The 22306-nt window shown below is 45.9% G+C and overlaps 2 protein-coding genes across 3 annotated transcripts in view; one reads left to right on the top strand and one right to left on the bottom strand.

Annotated features, from left to right (window-relative positions):
• USP37 (ubiquitin specific peptidase 37) overlaps positions 1 to 5165 on the top strand; it is a 119044-nt gene extending 113879 nt beyond the window's left edge. Inside the window, exon 26 of the mRNA XM_030802492.1 lies at positions 400 to 5165. Within this exon, the coding sequence (XP_030658352.1) occupies positions 400 to 487 (88 nt within the window). The 3' untranslated portion in view covers positions 488 to 5165. The remainder of the gene's footprint in view (positions 1 to 399) is intronic.
• VIL1 (villin 1) overlaps positions 5135 to 22306 on the bottom strand; it is a 30708-nt gene continuing 13536 nt past the window's right edge. For both annotated transcript variants that reach the window (XM_003272358.2, XM_030802493.1), the window contains 8 exons: positions 21996 to 22154; positions 20216 to 20395; positions 19487 to 19632; positions 18295 to 18439; positions 17609 to 17797; positions 16185 to 16253; positions 14048 to 14188; positions 5135 to 6201 (listed from right to left, as the gene is read on the bottom strand). In XM_003272358.2, the coding sequence (XP_003272406.2) occupies positions 6088 to 6201; positions 14048 to 14188; positions 16185 to 16253; positions 17609 to 17797; positions 18295 to 18439; positions 19487 to 19632; positions 20216 to 20395; positions 21996 to 22154 (1143 nt within the window). In that variant the 3' untranslated portion in view covers positions 5135 to 6087. The remainder of the gene's footprint in view (positions 6202 to 14047; positions 14189 to 16184; positions 16254 to 17608; positions 17798 to 18294; positions 18440 to 19486; positions 19633 to 20215; positions 20396 to 21995; positions 22155 to 22306) is intronic.

The following is a 22306-nucleotide window of genomic DNA, read 5'->3' as shown; positions in this document are numbered from 1 at the left end:
AAGTCCAGAATATTTTCTCTCATAACTCAACATTAATTGCTCATTACACAGTAGTATCTAGATACGGAAGTTAAGACAGTTTGTTTTATGATAGAAGATGTCCTGTCATAAATATTTTTGGTCATCCAGTTTTATCAGCTAGAAGATCTGATTTATATGGATGGGAATTACCTAGCATGTTCATTAAAGCTAACTATTGTCAATTCCCCTCTATTCTTAAAAATCAGCATTCAAAGGGTTAAGATCAAATGAGTGAGCTGCTTTTTTAATAAAATACAGGCATGAAATGGAATTGTGAAGGCCTTATCCGTATCAATTTTATTTTACTTTTTCTCCTGCCTATTCTTTGGTTCTGCTTACTAAATTTCCTGTTTTATTTTTTGCTTGTTTTATCTTAAGGGAGATCTTTGATGAGCTGCTGGAAACAGAAAAGAACTCTCAGTCACTTAGCATGGAAGTGGGGAAGACTACCCATCAGGCCTCATGAGGAACAAACTCCTGGGTTGGCAGCGTGCACTGCATATTTCTTACTGCTGCCCACCTCACCTTTCCTCTGCTGAAGGAGAATTTGGAATTCTGCTTGATGCGGGAGCAACAAACAGCTCAGGGCCAAACCAAAAAGACAAAAATTGGAGTAACGTAGAATACTCCATGCTATTTTATGGAAACTTTGGTCTCACATCTGTAGCTGATTATCCTCTTTTTCTGCTAGAAGAGTGGCACTTCTTTTGCCTTAGGAATACATGTTGTAAATATGTATCTGTGTATGTGTGTATACACACACACAGACACACACACACACACACACACACACACACACACACACACACGGGATGAATGGAGCCTTAAAGAGTTAGGATGAGCCACCAGAATATTCCTGCTCAAAATTAATAGCACAGCAGTTTGGAGAAGAAATGAAGATGTCAAAGAGTCCATTCACCTGAGAAATGTGTGAAGATGTACTTATCAGTTGGCTTTTAGCTTTTATGTTCCTTGAGTAGTTTCACTCAAGTCTGTGTGTGTGTTTCCTTATTAGTAAAATTCACTGGAAAGCCAGCTCTTCATGTTACACTAATGACAGTTTGTTCTCTTTGCAAGAGAGGGGCATTGCTGTCACCTGACTTGAGGAGCTGTTTTTTTTGTTGTCTGCAAATTTCATGAATTTGTGATGTCTTTGCTGTTTACATGCAGTCCCAAGAAATGGATTGTTGGTGCTTTGGAATATATTACAGTCCCACATTTGATATTCCTTATATACTTTGTTTTCTCTAAGATTTCTTCACACAGTATGTTCATCATATATCATCATCATTATTATGGTGGTAAAGATAGAATCTTCTTTCTTTTTTGTCATTCTGCCATGGAGCAGCATTACCCTAATGGATTGCAAACAAAACTTTTAAACAGGTAGAAAGATAATATTTCTCCAATTGGGACTCCCCAGCAGGAATACTTAGGGATAAGGAAGAATGCTAGCATCTCTGTCTCTCAAACATAGGGAGGATAAGAAGAGTGTTCTTCTGGTAAAGCTAAAATTCTGGACCACTAAAGCTAAAAGACCTATTGCAAGTATGAAATTAAGTACTTGAGCTATAGGACACCTTGGGCATTTAACCATTTACTGTCTGGCTTTGCCCTTAAAATAAGGTTGCAATTAAAATGTGATTGGCTTAGGTAATCCCAAGAACTAACAAATAACAAAGGTGCGTAATATATTTATCTACTTTTTAGGTGCTCTGAGTTGAGGCAAAGTAGAGCGGCAACATTAAGTGCTATGCTAGTCACTTAGCTGACGTAACCAGCTCGGTTAAGCAACTTATGAAACCATATAAAGAATTCTTTTGAGGATGGAATTCTGTCCACAAAATAATTTTGTGAGCCCAGATATCATTAGGATCACACAGAGTTAAGTATAGCAAAATGAAACCATCATTGTATTCTTTCGTGTTTTTTCTTTTATTATAAACAAGGGGATTATTCTTTAGTTCTCAGAGGTAGGGACAAAAACCACATCAGGTTTTCAAAAGGAAAAAACATTTAAAAACCCACCATCACATGAGAGAATCGCTTGAACCCAGGAGGCAGAGGTTGCAGTGAGCCGAGATTGCATCATTGCACTGCAGCCTGAGTGACAGTGAGACTCCATCTCATTAAAAAAAAAAAACAAACACCATCATCACAGAAGATGCAACATCTTTTCTGAAAGATTGCCTTAAGAGAGCTCCAGTCCTACTCTTGGAACTTGGATGTATTCTAATATAGTAACCTATTCTAAGTTTTGATTCTTTGAATTATAAATGGCCTCAGCAGTTTTGCTTAACTACTGATAAATGCTTTGCCTCCTACCATCTACCTATATACCTTATTGTAATGAATGTTCCAAAATGGTAGAGTGGTAGAAAACGCCAGAGTAGTTTAGAGCAGAGGAAAATATTTGTTTTAAAACTAGCTTTAAAATTTTGTTTCATTTCTACCAGGAGCCTCTTTGGTTTGGTTTGATTTTGCTTGGAAATAATTGGTTTTCTTATAAATGAGTGAAGCGGTGATAAAATTCTTTGGCTAGTTATTAATTCTTTTACCTGTCTTTGCATTTGAGAGGCACTGTTAAAAATTATTGGGGAAGATTTAAAGTGCAGGCTGCAATTAAAACATGGAGAAAAATAGAAATAATGCCGTAAGTCTAGATTGCCTCATGAAGCAGCCTCATTTGAATTGCTTTCATAGCTTTCATGTGTGTATGGTTTAGAAGTACACTTACCTCAGAAACCTGATTTGATCTTCATGTCTTGGGCAGGAGTTGTTGAAAATAGGTTATTGGAATATATAAGTTATCTCACTGCTCATGTGCTTGCATGTTTGGGACTCAAATTTTACTTGATGTCTGTCCATTCTTGTGGCCCTGTCAGCCTTCTCCTTCCTTTACTCCTTTAATCTACTTCTTTGACTACCAGTGGAGATTTCAGCTGGACTATGTTGATGGGGTTTGTTGTTTTTTTTGAGCTGGCTGTATATATTTTAAAGTTATAAATAGATAATATATTATTTTTTGCACATTGTGATCAGTTTGCCCAGAATTGGGGATGGGGCGGTTAGCATGTTGGGGCCAGGAAGGGACAAGTTAGATAAGGACTGAGTGCTTCCGTTGCAGGCAGTTTGCACAATACCTAATTAACCTTCCTATTGAAAATACCAAATGTGTGGTTACATTACTTTAAATGACATTGAATTGGAACTTGATGGCAATTAGTTCTAGATACAACCTTTTGATCTTTGTTGGAATTTTAAGGGAAAAATAAACTAAACATCATATTTGTTGATTTTAATCCCCTAATAGTACTGAAGGTTGGAAAGTTGCATGTGGCTGGGTGCTGTTAATTTCTTTAATAGCCATGACTATAATTTAAGCCTATGAGAAGATAGACTGTTTCATAGGGATATATTCACATATGTGTGTACACTCATGAGTTTTGTCTCAGCAGGATAGAATAAGCAAATCCATGAATTGGTCTTCTATTAATACTTTGATTCTAAAAATTATTTGTTTACTTGCTATGGTCTGTTCATTCTGGGCCTAACCTTAAAGGCTCAATAACAAATACAACAAATGTAAATATGTTTACATTTTAAGACATATGCAGTGGTTCTTACAGATCAGTTAATTAACTCTAGAAAGCAAATGTTAGACTACACATTTATTTTTCTCCTTGATCAAGTGTAAAATTCTGAAACAGAGGCTTTAAAATTTAAAACCTCAGCAAAATAATCCATGAATGTACTGATTCTTCTATATCGTGTATAGTTACCATTATGTAACTATACACGCGTACAGCTACGGATATAGTTGTATAATGAAAATTATCTGCAAACACCTAAATTAAAGAGAGAAAAAAAAGTAGTTTGTAAACTTATTTGTGATCTACTAAAAAGAGGTTATATTAAAGCAAATAAAAATATTTTCCTTCTGTGTCCTCTGAAATGACTGCAGTGGATACTCTTAGTTATCCCATTTGGGGGCGGGGAAGAGGGCCTTTTTAATTTAATTGACCCCCCGAGGTGGTCTTTTGTTTTAAACAGGGAGAAACAGCTGGATCTCCAAGTACTTATGGATTTTGTATATATAGGAGATTTTTAGAAAAATCAACAACCCAACACCAGATTCAAGTCACATAAAAGTGTTCCAATAAAATAGATGGATGTCTTTTTCCTCCCCATTTTGCTTTATACTGAGTAATGCACTCTTGCAAGTGTATACAAAAACTAAATAGACTTCTGCCCTCTTTATTGCATTACTTCAAAATCCTAATTTTGTCTCTACTGATATGTCTTATTAACATCTGAAAAAAAATATATATTTTATTGGAAAATTCTAGTTTGTTAGGCCTTGAAAGTTTTGTGACAATTATTTTGCTGTGTTTTCACCACAATCATTCACCTTATGGCATGCTTTGATTACTAGACTTCAGGCAGTCTCATTCATTGTATCATACTTACACACAATTAGTAAGTTGTCTCCATGTGTGCTATATGTCTGAGGTGTATGGACTTTTTATTTAAAAAGTGTGCCAGTCTGAATATAAGCATTTGATTTTGTAACATTGGACTTTTCTTAAAAGTACAGAGGTTCAAAGTATAGGTATGTCCATTGGCATAAGAATAGAGTGGGTGAGGGTCTGGACCAGGATCCAGGTTGGTCCTGTCAGATGCCAGAACAAAGAAGAGCAGTCAACTAAACTGGTCCACTTCAAAAATAGTGGGCCTGTGTGAAGAGTGAGACCACATGTGGGTGTGCACACCTCTTTTCCCCAGGTTTCCCTCCCTTTGAGCTTTTCTTTCCCTCCCTAACTTCTCTGGCCTATTGTCATTGTTGTTTCTTTAAACTTAAGGAGAGAAAAACAAAAATGAGATTCCTACACTTTGCCGAATTGAGCCACTACCAGGTTTTCTGGCAGCTGTGGCCACATTATTTGTGAGATGATTTTTTTCTTTATGTTCAGAGTGACTTTTGATTCTGATTCTTTATGTTTTGTATGGAGCGGCACTTTTATCTGTGTTTTAGCAGAACTGGTCCTCTATGTCCTTTACAGTTTTTCTTTGTTTTTGTTTCCTTTTTAAATTATGCATAGAGTTTTTTTGTGTGTATGAAATTAAAGCCTTTATTAACCTTCTATTGATTTGACTGTTATTTCTGAAAAGGACACATTCTTGCTGATACTTACAACAACCTGTTCAAAGTTGTGGAAATCACCTTCTGTTGGCTTTCTGACATGGACTTCCTTGCAGCACTGTTACTTCTTAAAAGGAACAGAATGGCAAACCAGTGTTTGGCCGTAGTCCCCATTGATTCCTGTTATTTTCATCTGAGGAGCCTGTGAAGCTTTGCGGAGGCTTCTAGGTAAGTTTGTAAACCTAGCATTGGCCTTCACTAGGCTCTTCCTTTGTCTTATTATTACGGGTTGGGAGAGGGAGTGAAATAGCATATGCATTTCATACTTGCCTTTAGGTCTCAAGCCTAGCCCCAGTGGATGTGCTGCTCTCACTGGTACTGTTTGGAATTTGTGAAACCTCCTAAGAGGGTAGTCTTTCTTGTGGACCATTCAACTCTCCTTCAGCCCTTTAACTTACCCACTGAGTAAGGCAGTAAGGAAAGTATATGTGAAAAGGAAAAGCTGCTACTCTGGGGAAGATGTAAACCTGCAAAATGCTTCAGCCTACCTGCCATAGATAAAAATGAGCCATGATAGAGGACAAGCTAGGGTAGTGCCTCAGAACTCTAATGTTCCATGGAGTGTTTGTGCTCTTCCGAGAAGAGAAAACTATAGGAGTATTAAAATTGATGCAATACCTCAGGATAGAAACAATCTAGCGACTTTCTTAGAAGTTGAAATGAGGACCATAGGTTCCTTTTGGGGTATCATCTTTCTGAAGGAATAGGTACATTATTAAACAAAACTGGCATATTCCACAGAAGTTTGTGCTTATAGACACAACTGCAAAATTTCACTTCAGTTGGCGTAGGACTAATATTGGTGAGAAAATGAGACCCCACAATCAGAGTAGGGTACTGCTTTACAACCACAGCTACTCTTCTCAAAATAGTCCTTTTTCTTTCTTGAGGTTTTGTTGCTTCCATCGAGGCAGAGCGGAGAAGGCAGCTGGAGTCATCCCAAAGGCCTGAGTGAAATCTTCAAGGGACAGGTGTTCCTAGAAGAAGAGAGGGACCAGAGGGCAAAGGTCACATATCCTTCCCTCCTCCCTCACCCTCAGGCGCCATTTGCTCTGATGAGTCATATAGATGTGGTGTATAATCAAATAAATGAAGAGTAAACAGAAGCAATGTCAGGAGAGCCAGGAAAGGGATGGAGAGGAGGAGAGTATAGTATTTTGGTATTCCAGAGGTTTATCCCTGAATTTTTTTTTTTTTCCAGACCATGTCTTGTTCTGTTGCCCAGGCTGGAGTGCAGTGGCACGAACTCAATTCACTGCAACCTCTGCCTCCTGGTTTCAAGCTATTCTCCTGCCTCAGCCTCCCAAGTAGCTGAGATTAGAGGCACGCACCACCATGCCCTGGTAACTTTTGTGTTTTTAGTAGAGACAGGGTTTTACCATGTTGGCCAGGCTAGTCTCGAACTCCTGACCTCAGGTGATCCACCCTACTCGGCCTCCCAAAGTGCTGGGATTACAGGTGTGAGCCAGCACACCTGGCCTGATCCCTGAATTTTTAACAATGAAAAAGATAGTAGTGTGGTAGATTGAGATTTTCTTTGTACAAGGGTCAAGTTCACATTAGCCCAAATAAGAATTAGGACTCCTCTTTCCAAGCCTTAGTTTCCTCTCTATTAAATGGGGAACTTTTTTTTTTTAAGACAGTGTCTTACTCTTCCCCAGGCTGGAGAGCAGTGGCGCATGATCTCGGCTCACTGCAACCTCCACCTCCCAGATTCAAACAATTCTGCCGCAGCCTCCTGAGTAGCTAGGACTACAGGCACCTGGCACCATGCCCAGCTAATTTTTGTATTTTTAGTAGAGATGAGGTTTTGCCTTGTTGGCCAGGCTGGTCTCGAACTCCTGGCCTCAAGTGATCTTGCCCGCCTTGACCTCCCAAAGTGCTGGGATTACAGGCATGAGCCACCATGCCTGGCCTTTGTTTTTTTGTCTTTGTTTTGTTTTTTGAAACGGTCTTGCTCTGTCACACAGGCTGGAGTGCAGTGGCACGATCTCAGCTCACTCCAGCCTCAACCTCCTAGACTCAAGCAGTCCTCCCACCTCAGCCTCCCGAATAGCTGGGACCACAGACATGCACCATCACACCTGGCTAATTTTTGTATTTTTTGTAGAGATCAGGTTTCACCATGTTGCCCAGGCAGGTCTGGAACCCCTGAGCTCAAGCAGTCCACCCGCCTTGGCCTCCCAAAGTGCTGGGATTATAAGCGTGAGCCACCACCCCCAGCCAGAAACATTTCTAAAAGGCAAATTTTCACTTGCTTTTATGAAAATGAAAATAATATTACATATGAAAGTATACTGAAAACAAATTAGGCAGGCATGGTGGCACACGCCTGTAATCCCAGCTACACTGGAGGCTGAGGCAGGAGAATCGCTTGAACCCAGGAGGCAGAGGTTGTAGTGAGCCGAGTTCGTGCCACTGTACTCCAACCTGGGCGACAGTTTTCCATCTCAAAAAAAAAAACGAAGTATGTTGTTCATTTACCTCCACTTAAACAGTGAATCCAAGCTGCCCACGAAGTAAGCAGATGAGCCCTATAAGGGTATCTGCTCAAGTCTGGGTATATGAGATTTTATTAGCGCCAGATGTGGTGGCTCATGTCTGTAATTCCAGTATTTTGGGAGGCCAAGTCAGGCAGATTGCTTGAGTTCAGGAGTTCAGGACCAGTCTGGGCAACATGGTGAAACCCCGTCTCTACCAAAAAAATAGAAAAGTTAGCCAGGCGTGGTGGTGCACGCCTATAGTCCCAGTTACTCAGGAGGCTGAGGTGGCAGGATCGCTTGAGCCCAGGTGGCAGAGGTTGCAGTAAGCCAAGATAGTGCCACTATACTCCAGCCTGAGTGAGAGAACAAGAAAGACCCTGTCACAAAAAAAAAGATTTTATTGCTGTCATAGGACATACAATTCTTCTAGCAAAAGCCTGTCACCCTCAGGAGAAGTCTCCCTCCTGGGCCCTACTTTGCTTTGGCTCAAGTTAACAGACTGCCTGCAAGGGAAGTAGGGCCCAATCCAGCCCTAATGGATGGAGCAAAGCAGGAATCTAATTTCCATATACTGCTGTGGCACTTACAAAGGAACTGAGGTGGATTTGAATGTTCCCATTTTCACGTGATGCAGCTAAAGTTTAAGAAAGTCAGGCCGGGCGCGTTGGCTCACACCTGTAATCCCAACACTTTGGGAGGCCAAGGCAAGTGGATCACTTGAGGTCAGGAGTTCGAGACCAGCCTGGCCAACATGGTGAAACCCTGTCTCTACTAAAAATACAAAAATTAGCTTGGTGTGGTGGCAGGCACCTGTAATCCCAGCTACTCCAGAGGCTGAGGGAGGAGAACTGCTTCAACTTGGGAGGTGGAGTCTGCAGTGAGCCAAGATCACGCCACTGCACTCCAGCCTGGGCAACAGAGTGAGACTCTGTCTCAAAAAAAGAAAAAACAACTTGTTAATCCTCATCAGTTTTTTATATTCTTCTGTGAATGTGTCAGATTATTTTGTAGGAGGAGGTTTTGCTTAGAGTGGGAGGGTAGCAGCAGAAGGTACAACTGAGGTCAGGGGAAGGATTCCAATAGAAGACACTAGGAAGGCCAAAGAACAAATTCAGAACTAAATTTTGCCTAGCTTTTTGAGTGAAAAAATATTTGTATAAACAACTTGTACCAGCTTCTGTCATCCTGTGAATGATCCAGAAGATTAGATAGCACAATTTTACCTTTTTACTCTTGGCTAGGAAATCACAACTGGAGTCACTACCTTTCTAAGCCTTGGGTGTCTTCAGCCATAGATGAAGGAATTCACTGAAATGACCTTTGTTCCCAGCACTAAGATGATAATGATACTGTTTAAGGCAAGCTAAATACCCTCAAGGCACACTCAGTTAAGAGTCCCTAATTAAAGTTGCTATAAAACAGTATCTCTCTGCCTTCATCTCTTCTCCTCTAAGCACCAGGAGGTAGACAGGGTAGAGGTGAGACCTGTGGGTTTCCTTTAATACTTAGGCTGCTCTGCTAAGGTGGAGTTGCCCTAAGGAACATTTTATTGACTCCCACAGAGAGCCCTGAATTAAACAGCTTCTTAGTAAACACCTGTAGATGGATTTCAACCTCAGGGGGGGTCTGATGCTCCAGTCTCTAACTTGTCAATAAATTTGCCTCCCACCCTGGGCATTCTCTCCTTAAGGTTCCTGGAAGCCTTCCCCACTCCCAGAGGCAGGGTAGTGGAGTCTTTGGTTTTGTTTTGGGGGTTCTTTTTGTTTTGGCGGGGGGTTTGAGACAGGGTCCTCCTGCTCTGTCACCCAGGCTGGAGTGTGATGACACAATCATAGATCACCTGCAGCCCCAATCGCCTGGGCTCAAGCAGTCCTCCCACCTCACCCTCCCGGGTAGCTGGGACTACAGGTGCACGCCACCACACCAGGCTAATTTTTGTATTTTTTGTAGAGATGGGGTCTCACTTTGTTGCCCAGGCTGGTCTCAAACTCCTGGGCTCAAGCAATCTGCCCGCCTTGGCCTCCCAAAGTGCCTGGGATTACAGGCATGAGCCACTGCACTCGGCTGAGTACTTGGTTTTGGAAGAAGAGAGTAAATATAAATGATTTGGGGATCAGTGGATGGGGAAGAGCTGTCATACCCCAAATCTGTTTGTAGCACCCTCCCCCTAGGTTCCTCACAGCTGTGGCTGCTATGTCTTAGGTCTTTGCTCTCTCTGGTCCAGCCAGGCTGGCTCTTCCGCTTTGTCAAGACTGCTTGGACTCTGACCCCTCAGGCTAAATAGCAGGGACTACCCATCCTAGTGGACTTGTATCTTTCCATTGGTCCTGTTCTTGAACCCTGCAGTCCTGCCAGCTGATTACCAGCCTCACCCATGCCCACATCCGCCTCCCTGTTGTTTATTCATCAGTGCACAAGTACTTAGATTACCATCTTGCTCTGCCCGCAGCCAGACCCACCACCTGACTGTTGTCACTGGCTCACCTTGCAAGATTGGAGCAGACAGAGAGATCTGAAAACCTCTCCTACAGTCCCACGTGACATTGAACTCAGCTCTCCCACAAGAATGTATACTACCATGATTAAAAAATCAGATGCAGGCCAGCCGGGCACGGTGGCTCACGCCTGTAATCCCAGCACTTTGGGAGGCCAAGGCGGGCAGATAACAAGGTCAGGAGATCGAGACCATCCTGGCTAACACAGTGAAACCCCCGTCTCTACTAAAAATACTAAAATTAGCCGGGTGTGATGGGGGGTGCCTGTAGTCCCAGCTACTCGGGAGGCTGAGGCAGGAGAATGGCGTGAACCCAGGAGGCAGAGCTTACAGTGAACCAAGATCGTGCCACTGCACTCCAGCTTGGGCGACAGAGCAAGACTCCATCTCAAAAAAAAAAAAAAGAAAAAAAATTAGCTTCAGGCCAGGTGCGGTGGCTCACGCCTGTAATCGCAGCACTTTGCAAGGCTGAGGCAGGTGGATCACCTGAGGTCAGGAGTTTGAGACCAACCTGACCAATCTGGTGAAACCGTGTCTCAACTAAAAATACAAAAACAAATTAGCCGGGTGTGGTGGCACACGCCTGTAATCCCAGCTACTTGGGAGGTTGAGGCAGGAGAATTGTTTGAACCAGGGAGGTGGAGGTTGCAGTGAGCCGAGACTGCACCATTGCACTCCATCCTGGGCAACAAGAGTGAAACCCCATCTCAAAAAACAAAACAAAAAAATCAGCCACAGGCCAGGCGCAGCGTCTTATGCCTGTAATCCCAGCACTTTGGGAGGCAGAGGCAGGTGGATCACCTGAAGTCAGTAGTTGGAGACCAGTCTGGCCAATATGGTGAAATCCTATCTCTACTAAAAATACAAAAATTAGCCAGGCGTGATGGTGTGCACCTGTAGTCCCAGCTACTAAGGAGGCTGAGACAGCAGAATTGCTTGAACTCGGGAGGCGGAGGTTGCAGTGAGCCAAGCTTGTGCCACTGCACTTCAGCCTGGGCAACAGAAAAAGACTCTGTCTCAAAAAAAAAACAGCCACAGAAAACTGATTTTTACAAAAGAATCTAAGCCTTCTTTGACTGCTTCTACCATGATGAGGCTGTCTTGAGTCTGTCCATTTAAAATTAGCAATCCATTTCTGCCTTCCATCAATCCTCTGGTTCAATAACATTGGCTGCCCTCCTTTAGAAATACCTCCTTTATTGGCCAGGCGTGGTGGCTCATGCTTGTAATAGCACTTTGGGAGGCCAAGGCAGGCAGATCACCTGAGGTCAGGAGTTTGAGACCAGCCTGGCTAACACGGTGAAACCCCGTCTCTACTAAAAATACTAAAATTAGACAGGCGTGGTGGTGTGCGGATGTAATCCTAGCTACTTGAAGGCTGAGGCAGGAGAATCACTTGAACCCGGGAGGCAGAGGTTGCAGTGAGCCGAGATTGCGCCACTGCACTCCAGCCTGGGCGACAGAGCAAGACTCCATCTCAAAAAAAAAAAAAAAGAAAGAAAGAAATACCTCCTTTATGCTGCATGGCATGATGGTAACAGTGGGACTCCAAAGGCCTGGTTCTTGCTCTGGCTTTGCAACTAACTAGTAATGTTAAGCAAGTCACTTCATCTCTCTGGACTTCAGTTTTCTCAGGTGTAGAACAGGCGATAACAGCTTTCATTTGTAGAGTACTATGTACCAAGGGCTGGGCTTAGCTTGTCATCATACTGGGATCATCCCAATGTTACAGTGAGTACCCATGTGCCTCCTAGCCTCCCAGCAACCTCACAGGTGGGAGAATCCAGGAGAGAACACAGGAATGTGCTCTCTAAGGTAAAAGGCAGAATTGAAATTCTCTGAGAACAAAACACTTATATAAATATTGAGCCGAAACCCTTAACAGATTTTGATGTTCTGAGAGAGAAACTAGATATCTTTCTTCTGTAGATCCCTTGATTCATTTGTAAGACTACTTTATGACTTATTATACAGAGTATATTATCTCTCCTCTCAATACCCCTAAGCTAGATTGGCAGCCTATTTTGGATCTTCATGAAATGGGAATGAATATTAGAAATGTGTTCTTAGGCTGGGTGCAGTCGCTGTAATTCCAACACTTTGGGAGGCTGAGGTGGGAGGATCACTTGAGCCCAGAAAGTTAAGGCTGCAGTAAGCCATGACTGCAACAGCACTCCAGCCTGGGCAACAGAGTGAGACCTTATCTCAAATTTTTAAAAAAGTGTCCAGCCCCAAACTCCATTCCCCACACACACAAAAAAAGTGTTTTGAACAAGGTCTTCTTGCTGTGCTAACCACAGTTACCAGATGGACCATGTGCTGATGAATCTTAAATTCATATCTCTGCCCTGGTGTTCCTCTGAATTGCCTGCCCACTGAACATGTATCTAAACCTCAAAGGACATAGCTACCACTAAACTCATGATTGTCTTCCCCTAAGCTCAGCCTGATCCAGTTTTCCATCTTGGAGAATGATGCTATTTTCTCTTCTCTCTTACTCTTTATCCAGTAATTACCAAATATCGTTGATTTTACCTCCTAAATGTTTCTCTCCACCTCCTCCACCATGACCTATTCTAGGTTCCCACCTACCTGTCGGCCTGAGAGCAGCTATGCTGTCTCTCCTAACTGGTGTTCCTATGGCTGCTCTTGCCACCTTCCAGGCTATTGTTCAATGAGCAGCTATAAATATTATTATTATTATTATTATTATATTATTATTATTTTGAGACGGAGTTTCACTCTTGTCGCCCAGGCTGGGGTGCAATGGTGAAATCTCAGCTCACTGCAACCTCCACCTCCCGGGTTCAAGTGATTCTCCTGCCTCAGCATCCCGAGTAGCTGGGATTATAGGCACAAGCCACCATGCCCGGCTATTTTTGTAATTTTAGTAGAGATGGGGTTTCACCATGTTGGGCAGGCTGGTCTCGAACACCTGACCTCAGGTGATCCACATGCCTCGGCCTCTCAAAGTGCTGGGATTACAGGCACGAGCCACCGCGCCAGGCCAATGTAAGTCTGTCACTCTGCTACTTCAACCATAATGATACTCCCCTTCACTGCCAGGATACATGATACGATCCTTAACTTGGGGTAGAAGGCACTGCCAGTTCAGCCCTGCCTCCCTCCCTAGCTCTGCACACCACAGCCACTCTGGCCATCTTGCAGTTTTGCCCCCATTTTTATTCCTTGCCTTTGGGCTTCATGTTAGCTGTCCCTTCTCCAGAACTAACTTACTTTGCCTCAATAATTCCTATTTGTCTTTCAGAAGGAAATCTCTAAATCAGACTCCTCTTTGTAATACCTTTTTTTTTCTTTTTTTGAGACAGTCTCACTCTGTCACCCAGGGTGGAGTGCAGTGGCATGATCTCGGCTCACTGCAACCTCCACCTCCCGGGTTCAAGAAATTCTCATGGCTCAGCCTCCCAAGTAGCTGGGATTACAGGCGTACACCACCACACCTGGATAATTTTTGTAGTTTTAGTAGAGATGGGGTTTCACCATATTGGTCAGGCTGGTCTCAAACTCCTGACCTCAGGTGATCCATCCATCTCGGCCTCCCAAAGTGCTGGGATTACAGGCATCAGCCACTGCACCCGGCCCTGTTTGTAATACCCTTCACAGCTCCTGTACTTCACCTTTCTGGCACTTAACCCTGAAATTAAATAATAGTGTAACCAGGCTTCTCTGATCTCTCTCCTCCTGGGATATAAGCTGGCATGAAGGCAGGATCCCATCTGTCTTGTTCATCCCCAGCACCTAGTCACCTGCAGGGCCAAATCTGGGAGTCAACTATGGTGGTTCAAAAAATGGACTTCTTTGTCCTCCTTTGAGAGTCTGACCTACCTCCTTCCTGCTGGGGTCCACACCCTTGGGGAGCTCCTCTACAGGCTTGTTCACTAGCTGCTCCAGGGGGAAGATGGGCAGAGGCCCAGAACTGAGGTTGCTGTTAGCATTGAACACATCCACTTTGGGGTTTGTGACCTCCTAGGAAAGAAAAGGAAACCACTGGTTACTTTAGCTGGTGCACAGCTACCTCCCAGGCTGCCTTTCTCTCTGAAGTTTCTAGGGCACCACCTTCAAGAAGCCTCCCATGTCCCACCCCACCCTGCCACACACACACTCATAAGAACACAACATAGGCTGGGTGCAGTGGCTCACGCCTGTAATCCCAGCACTTTGGGAGGCTGAGGTGGGTGGATCACTTGAGGTCAGGAGTTCAAGACCAGCCTGTCTAACATGGTGAAACCGCATCTCTACTAAAAATACAAAACTTAGCCAGGCGTGGTGGCGGGCGCCTGTAATCCCAGCTACTCAGGAGGCTGAGGTAGGAGAATCGTTTGAACCTGGGAAGTGAAGGTTGCAGTGAGCTGAGATCGCGCCACTGCACTCCAGCCTGGGCAACAGAGAGAGACTCCTTAAAACAACAGCAACAACATAGAGCTTAGTGGTCTGTTCTGACCAAAGTCCATTGGTGGAAAATGACTCTTTTCTTTAACGATTCATTAACTTTCCCATGGCTTTCCCCAGAGTTTGAGATCTAGCCTGGATATTTATGACCCTATCTCTCTTATCTGTTGTGAAATTGTCATCTATAAATTCACTTAACCTTGACCTATCTATACATGCCAGTCTGTACTGTCAGTCCACCAAGAAGGGTTTCGAGAGTGCTGCAGGTTTTGACCATCTGTTGATTATACCCCAGTGTGCTTGTGAACTTGCTCTTGAATTCTGGACACATTCCTCAGAGTTAGCTCTGTCTTGTTCCCTCTATAAGCCTGTGAACTTCTCAAAGCAAAGGTTTTGATTTCATATTCCCGTGTCCCAGACCTAAAGGCTAAATACATTTTTTTTCTTTTCTTTTTTGGGTTTTTTTTTTTTTTTTTTGAGACAGGGTCTGGCTCTGTTGCCCAGGCTGGAGTGCAGTGGCACAATTTCAGCTAACTGCAACCTCTGCCTCCTGGGCTCAAACCAACCTCCCACCTCAGCCTCCTGAGTAGCTGGGACCACAGGCACGCACCACCATACCTGGCTGTTTTTTATTTTTTGTAAAGATGGGGTTTCCCCATGTTACCAAGACTAGTCTCAAACTCCTGGGCTCCAGCAATCCCTGCCTCGGCCTCCCAAAGTGCTGAGATTACAGGCATGAGCCACTGCGCCCAGCCTAAATACATTTCTGTTAACTCACTGAAAGACCAAAGGAGTTGTAGTTATTCCACCTAGAGAAGGGACCCCAAAGGTGATGGAGTGTAGAGACAGCATTATTACTCAAAGTGTAGTCCATGGACTAACTACATGAAATCACCTTTTAAAAATAAGATTTAAAAGATGCAGCTTCCTAGGTGCCAATTCTAAGTCTATAAACCAGAATATTTGGGAATGGGGCCTTGGAATCTGCATTTTAATATGCTTCCCCCTCACTCCCTGCTCCCATCTCCCAGACTTCTATGCATGATAAAATTTGAGAACCAGGCCAGGTGTGGTGGCTCATGCCTGCAATCCTAGCACTTTGGGAGGCCAAGGCTGGTGGATCACTTGAGGTCAGGAGTTTGAGACCAGCCTGGCCAACACGGTGAAACCTTGTCTCTACTAAAAATACAAAAATTAGCCAGGTGTGGTGGCACACACCTGTAATCCCAGCTACTTGGGAGGTTGAGGCATGAGAATCACTTGAACCCGGGAGGTGGAGGTTGCAGTGAGCCAAGATCCTGCCACTGCACTCACTCCAGCCTGGGAGGTAGAGTGAAACTGTGTCTCAAAAAAAAAAAAAAAAAAAAAAAAAAATTGAGAACCATTTCACTAGGAAATTGAGGAAACAAAACCACTAGAGGCACTGAAGTTAAACAGCAAGAAGAATGAGAAGTGGGGAGAAATAGGAGGGAAAGCACAGGACACTGGTGTCTTCTCTGCAGCGTTCTTGGCTCCCACAGGTCTGACCACCAGCTGGCCACTTCAGGGCCCAGCCACCCCGCCCCGGACTCACAGCAGTGATCTGGCTCCAGTCCCTAGAGTTGCCAAGCTCCACTTTCAGGTCCTCATAGGATTTGGTGTTCTGCACATAAAGTAAATAACAGATTAGACCTGGATCTCAGCAGAGGAGATGGATGAGAAGCCATTTTCCCTCAGGAACGAAAAGAAGGCTGGTCTGGGGCCTAGTGGTAAGAAAGGAAAGAGGATACGCAGGCTGAGGCTGGAGGAGGGTCCCTGAAAAAGGAGATTAGATGGTGAGGCTGGGACCAGAGGGGCTGCCAGATCAGAAAAGGGGAGGGCAGGCTATATTTGTCCCAGCTCAGCCTGACATGGGGATGGGCAGGATCTTTTCCCACCTGCAGGGGCCAGGGCAAGAATCCGCAGTCAGTGTGGAGAACCCTGCCTAGGCTATGTAGGCTCTGGGGAATGCAGGGCTCCTGGGGATGGGTGGGGGTCCCCCCAGATCCTAGAAGGGAGCCCTGCCACAGAGGAGTGAAGGGACCATGGCTCTCTGAGGAGTCCCATCTCCATATCCTAGAGCACACGTATGCTGAATGAATGAATGAATGAATGAGTGAATGAGTGAACGAGGCTGAGAGAGAAGCCAGCACACACTTGAGGTGAGGGAAAGGTGATAACTAAAGTGGATTGAGAAAACCTGGCATCTCGATATGCTGCCTTGAGTAAAAACTAAAAACCCATCTAACTGCAGAATTTAAAAAACAAACCAACAGATTTAAGGAAATTAAGCTTTCTGCTTCCCTAAAGCCATCTGTTGTGACAATTTAGAGCACCCAGAGCCACTAGGCCAGGCTTCACTCTACCTTGGCCTTCTTCCTACAGAAAACCTTTGCTGGAGTTCTATTCTGGGGATCTGCCCCTTGCTTCTATGTGGGGCAAGTTTAGGAAACGCCCTGTGGGAGCTTGGCACACCATCCCTTAGGTAAGGACCACATACATGACCCATTTTGCTTCGAATTTAGCACCAGGAAGATATTTGTCAGTTCTTTAGAACCAACATGTTTCAGCTGGCATGGAGGATCCACCGTGTTGCTGCAATGATGAGAACATTCTCACCTCTTCTGCCCAACACACTAGCCAGCAGCCACATGTGGCTAGTGACAAACTGAATTTTGAAGTGCATTTAATTTTAATTTAAGTAATCAGTACGTTTATTACCTATACTATCCAGCAGCTTTGCTCTAAATGTAGTGCGCAAACAAGGCACTATAATTAGCCTTGGTTTTTGATAGACTTCTTCCCTCTCACCAGGAGGCCTAATGGCCTTAGTGCAGCCTTACTTTCTATTCTAAGCCTCCTCTAGCCCCTTTCTAAATCAGCAGGTCATATATCCCAAAGAGACAGAATGGCCTGCAGGAATCAGCACTGATCTCCAGGCAGGGCTAGAGAAGGACATGCTGGGATGAGGCCACTCACACTCCACTTGAAGGGATCCCAAGCCAGGAACCAGCCTGTGAAGGTGGGGGGCTCGTGTCCCTGCTTCACCACAATGATGGGGGTCTCGGGGTCACGCCCGCTGGGATGGGTCTTGAGGTATTCCTGTGCAGTGGTTGCTGCGGCCTTCTTCTCCTCCTCGTTGGCATGTTTCCCAATCCAGAAGAAGACCTATTGAGAAACCCAGGAGATCAGTCCATCCTTCCTGTCCTCCCTGGCCCACAGGGCTCTGCCTCAGTTGTCCAACAGTGAAGCCCTGACCTTGACCCTGACTCTACCACTACCAGCCAAATGACCTAGGGCAGGCACCATCTGGCCTTGAATTTGTATCTGGGAAATTAGGAGGTTGGACAGAGGCCTTGTACTTGGATATTCTGCAAATGTGTGTCTCCCAGACTGTCCAAAGCCCAGGATTCTCAAAAACACTCCTGCTGCCATGTGAAATAAATAAGACTTTGGGAGAGAATACGTTCTTCCCTGCAGCCCCTCTGAGCATGTTCTTCCCCACCTTCCTTCTTTCTTAAACTTCTGGTGTTCATACCATTTCCAGGAAGAAATTATGTGAGGGCCAAGGAAACGTTGACACTTACCTAACCTTAAAGCCACTCTTTCTTGGCCCTGGGGATTGAGGTGGCTGGGAAGAGGGGTCCCCAGGCCCTTGGTCCTACCTGGTCCCAGACATCTAGTAGGAACACGTCATCCTCTTCCAAGTCATCCTGATTGAAGTCAGGGATCTCTGTGGCCAGGAAGCGCCCAGTCTTGTTGGAACATTCAAAGAGCCGGGGGGTGATGACCAGGTTTTCTTCCTGTAGTCTGCAGGATGGAGAGAAGATTGTACTGGCAGAAGGAAGGTGTGGCAAAAGGAGAATTGAGGACACAGAACTCCGAGGAAGGGACTCTGGCATAGAAAGGTCATCTCCAGCAAAATGCTCTATCTTCTGATTGACAAAAGGATCCCCTCTCATTCCAAGAGTGCTCTGAGGAAGAAATTGTCCCTGCTTTCTGGACATGCATTCCAGTGGCTTTTGCAGAGCCTTGTTAGGAAGTTCTTCCTGATATCTTGCCTCCATCCCTCCTACTGCTACTACAGTACATGCCCTTTTGCTTTTGAACTAGGGACTAGTAGATCATGGATATTCTCTAGAAAAACCATTTGAGCCAGGCACAGTGGCCCACGCCTATAATCCTAGCATTTTGGGAGGCTGAGGCAGGTGGATCACCTGAGGTCAGGAGTTCAAGACCAGCCTGGCCAACATGGTGAAACCCTGTCTCTACTAAAAATACAAAAATTAGCTGGGCGTGGTGGTGGGCGCCTGTAATCTCAGCTACCCAGGAGGCTGCAGCAGGACAATTGCTGGAACCCGGGAGGCGGAGGCAGAGGCTGCAGTGAGCTGAGATTGCACCACTGCATTCCAGCCTGGGTGACAGAGCGAGACCCTGTCACAAAAACAAAACAAAACCATTTGAAAGAGGGCTTGTGGCTAGTGCTCCTCAGCATCCCAGGCCTGTGTCAGGACCTAAAGGCAGGCTGGCCTCTGGCATCTTGTTACTGAAAGGCAAACCTCTAGCCCTGCCCCTTGCTTTGAGCTGCCTCCTGTGGCCAGGAATTCCCTTTGCCAAGGAAACACCCCACCAGGTTCTGGGCATAATGTAATGAGCAGCACAGACACAGCCCCTGTGCCAAGAGGCTCCAAGGGTATGGGCTGCCCTTTATTCATCTTGTAGCCCTGGGGGCCTGGCACAGTGCCTGACACACAGAGTCCTCAGTCCCTGCCTGCTGTAGGCTCTGGGTGTGGGGATGGGGATACTGGGAGGCTCCCCCACCTTGGTAACCTGGAGGTGGAGGGACCTGAGAGTTACCTCTTGGTGTTGGCATAGGGGGCCTTCCCACCCAGGGCCATCCAGAAGTTGGCTGGCTCCTGCCCTTCCACCACCACTTGCTTCTCCGTCCGGGAGATGGTGTCAGCAACCATCTTGGCCATCTCCCGCTCGTCCCCACTACAGCCCTAGGAAAAAAAAGGGTCAGCTAATTTCTAGTGCCACCCCTACCTCCACCCTCCTACCACATTCACTGCCCAGAGTTCCGGGGTCTAAGAGGGCTCTCCTGGGTCAGGACCCTGTGTATACAGGCCACACAGGGACAATTCCATGCTTTCTTCTGTCCTTGACACTCCAAAGAATAGCAGAAGAAACTAGAGAGTCTTTTCAAGGGTCGAGAGGGACTCCAAGAGGCTATGCATTCTTCTTACAGAGATCAAAGGAGAGGCAGTGACAGGCTCAGGGTAGTGAGAGAGAGCCCAAGACATAAAGACAGACCAACACAGGGACAGATGGAGGTGGCCAGAGAAACAGAACAGGAGAGACTGACTCAGACAGAGAGGCAGAGAATCTGAGGATGGTCATTGATGAGGCAGAAAGATAGACCCAGAGCTACTGAGGAGGGAGGGACTGGGTTCCAGAGGCGGCTGAGAACTGAGCAGGCACAACTTAGTTGGCCGGGGGTTCCTGCCCTGACCTAGGGCTGCTGCGAAACTGGGGGACTCCCATGACCCACTTGCGGATGGGGAGGCCTCTAGGCCCTGAACACACCTTCCCACACCATAGGTAGCAGCAAGACTGGGTCTTGAGGACAAACACATCATTGGAATTGAGGAAATTGGCCCGCGCTGGGACCTCAAAGGCCTTGGTATTGTTGGCGCCAGTTCCCTGGACCTGGAACAGCCGTGTAGAGGGCCCGGGCTCCAAGTTGTTAGCTCGGGAGGTACCTCCCTGCAGGTGAGGGCAGAAGACAGGGAGAGAGAGTCAGGAGTCACTTAGTAAAGAAGATGATGGGGAACAGAGGGGCACAAAGAGAACCAGAGAGGGATAGGGTAGGGTGGGGAGGTTTGCCCCTGCAGCTCCTCTGATGCTCTGTCACCAGGTCTTTCTAAAACATTGTTTGCATCATGGTGTTTCTCTTTTCAAAAATGTTCAGTGACTCCCCATTTCTTATAGCCTAAAGGCCAGCTCCTCAGCTTTGCCTTTGAAGGCCCCACATGAAGAAGATGCAAACTGCCTTTGCAGCCACTGCTGCCATCAAATCCTCCAGCTTAGCTCTGCCAGGCTTTTTTTTTTTTTTGAGACAGAGTTTTGCTCTTGTTGCCCAGGCTGGAGTGCAATGGCACTATCTCAGCTCACTGCACCCTCCGCCTCCCGGGTTCAAGCAATTCTCCTGCCTTAGCCTCCTGGGTAGCTGGGATTGTAGGCATCCACCGCCACGCCCGGCTTATTTTTGTAGTTTTAGTAGAGATGGGGTTTCTTCATGTTGGTCAGGCTGGTCTCGAACTCCTGACCTCAGGAGATCCGCCCACCTCGGCCTCCCAAAGTGCTGGGATTACAGATGTGAGCCACAGCGCCTAGCCTTTTTTTTTTTTTTCCTTGAGACAGAGTCTCGCTCTGTTGCCCAGGCTGGAGTGCAATGGTGTGATCCTGACTCACCATCTCCCAGGTTCGAGCCATTCTCCTGCCCCAGCCTCCCCAGTAGTTGGGATTACAGGCGTACACCACCACGTTTGGCTAATTTTTGTATTTTTAGTACAGACAGGGTTTCGCCATGTTGGCCAGGCTGCTCTCAAACTCCTGACATCAGGTGATCCACCCACCTCTGCCTCCCAAAGCGCTGGGATTACAGGCGTGGACCACCACGCCTGGCCAGTTCCACCAGGCTTCTGATGTTCCCCATGGAGCATCTCCCCCAGGCCCTTGTCCTTGCTGTGCCCCCTGCATTGCATGCCCTCATTTTGAACTACTGACTTCAGGTGATCCACCCACCTCAGCCTCCCAAAGTGCTAGGATTACAGGTGTGAGCCACCGCAACCGGCCTTTTTTTTTTTTTTTTTTTTTTTTAAAGATGGAGTCTCACTCTGTTGCCCAGGCTGGAGTGCAATGGCACAATCTCGGCTCACTGCAACCTCCGCCTCCCAGGTTGAAGAGATTCTTCTGCCTCAGCCTCCTGAGTAGCTGAGATTACAGGCACCCACCATCATGTCCAGCTAATTTTTGTATTTTTGTAGAGATGGGGGTTTCACCATGTTGGCCAGGCTGGTCTTGAACTCCTGACCTCAGGTGATCCACCTGCCTCAGCCTCCAAAGTGCTGGGATTACAAGCGTGATCCACCATGCCCGGCCCAATTACACGTATTTCTAAAGTAACCAAATGGGTTGTTTCTGTTACCAGTTCCACATAGGTGATAGAACCTCCAGGGTAGTCTCCTATGAAGAATGGGCTTCACCTTAAGCCCTGCTCCCACCACCCATCCCCTTCCCCATCTCCTGGATGCGTGTCTTGCCACAGTGGGTACTGCCAGATACCTCAGTTCAGCAGCCACACCTGGTAGACCACCATGCGTCCCTTGAAGATGGACATAAGATGAGGTGGCTCCTTGCCCATTGGGACCCGGATCTGGACTGGTTCACCATTGTACTTCTGGTCCAGGATGATGGCTTGATAAGCTGATGCTGTAATTTCATCTTGGCTGGCCTGGCTGCCCTGGGGATGAGCAGGAGGGAGTGAGTGGGATGGGGTCAGCCCCCAATTCTGACCCCATCCTCAGCCTCAGCAACAACTCCATCCTCAAGTCTGAACTGGTCCTAAACTCAATTGTCTTCCCTACCAAACTCCACTGTGAAACAGCCAAAACC

Source organism: Nomascus leucogenys, chromosome 22a (genome assembly GCF_006542625.1).
Source record: "Nomascus leucogenys isolate Asia chromosome 22a, Asia_NLE_v1, whole genome shotgun sequence".
Taxonomy (NCBI): domain Eukaryota; kingdom Metazoa; phylum Chordata; class Mammalia; order Primates; family Hylobatidae; genus Nomascus; species Nomascus leucogenys.
Note: the sequence above shows the minus strand (reverse complement) of the source record. Positions and strands in the feature narration are given on the sequence as shown.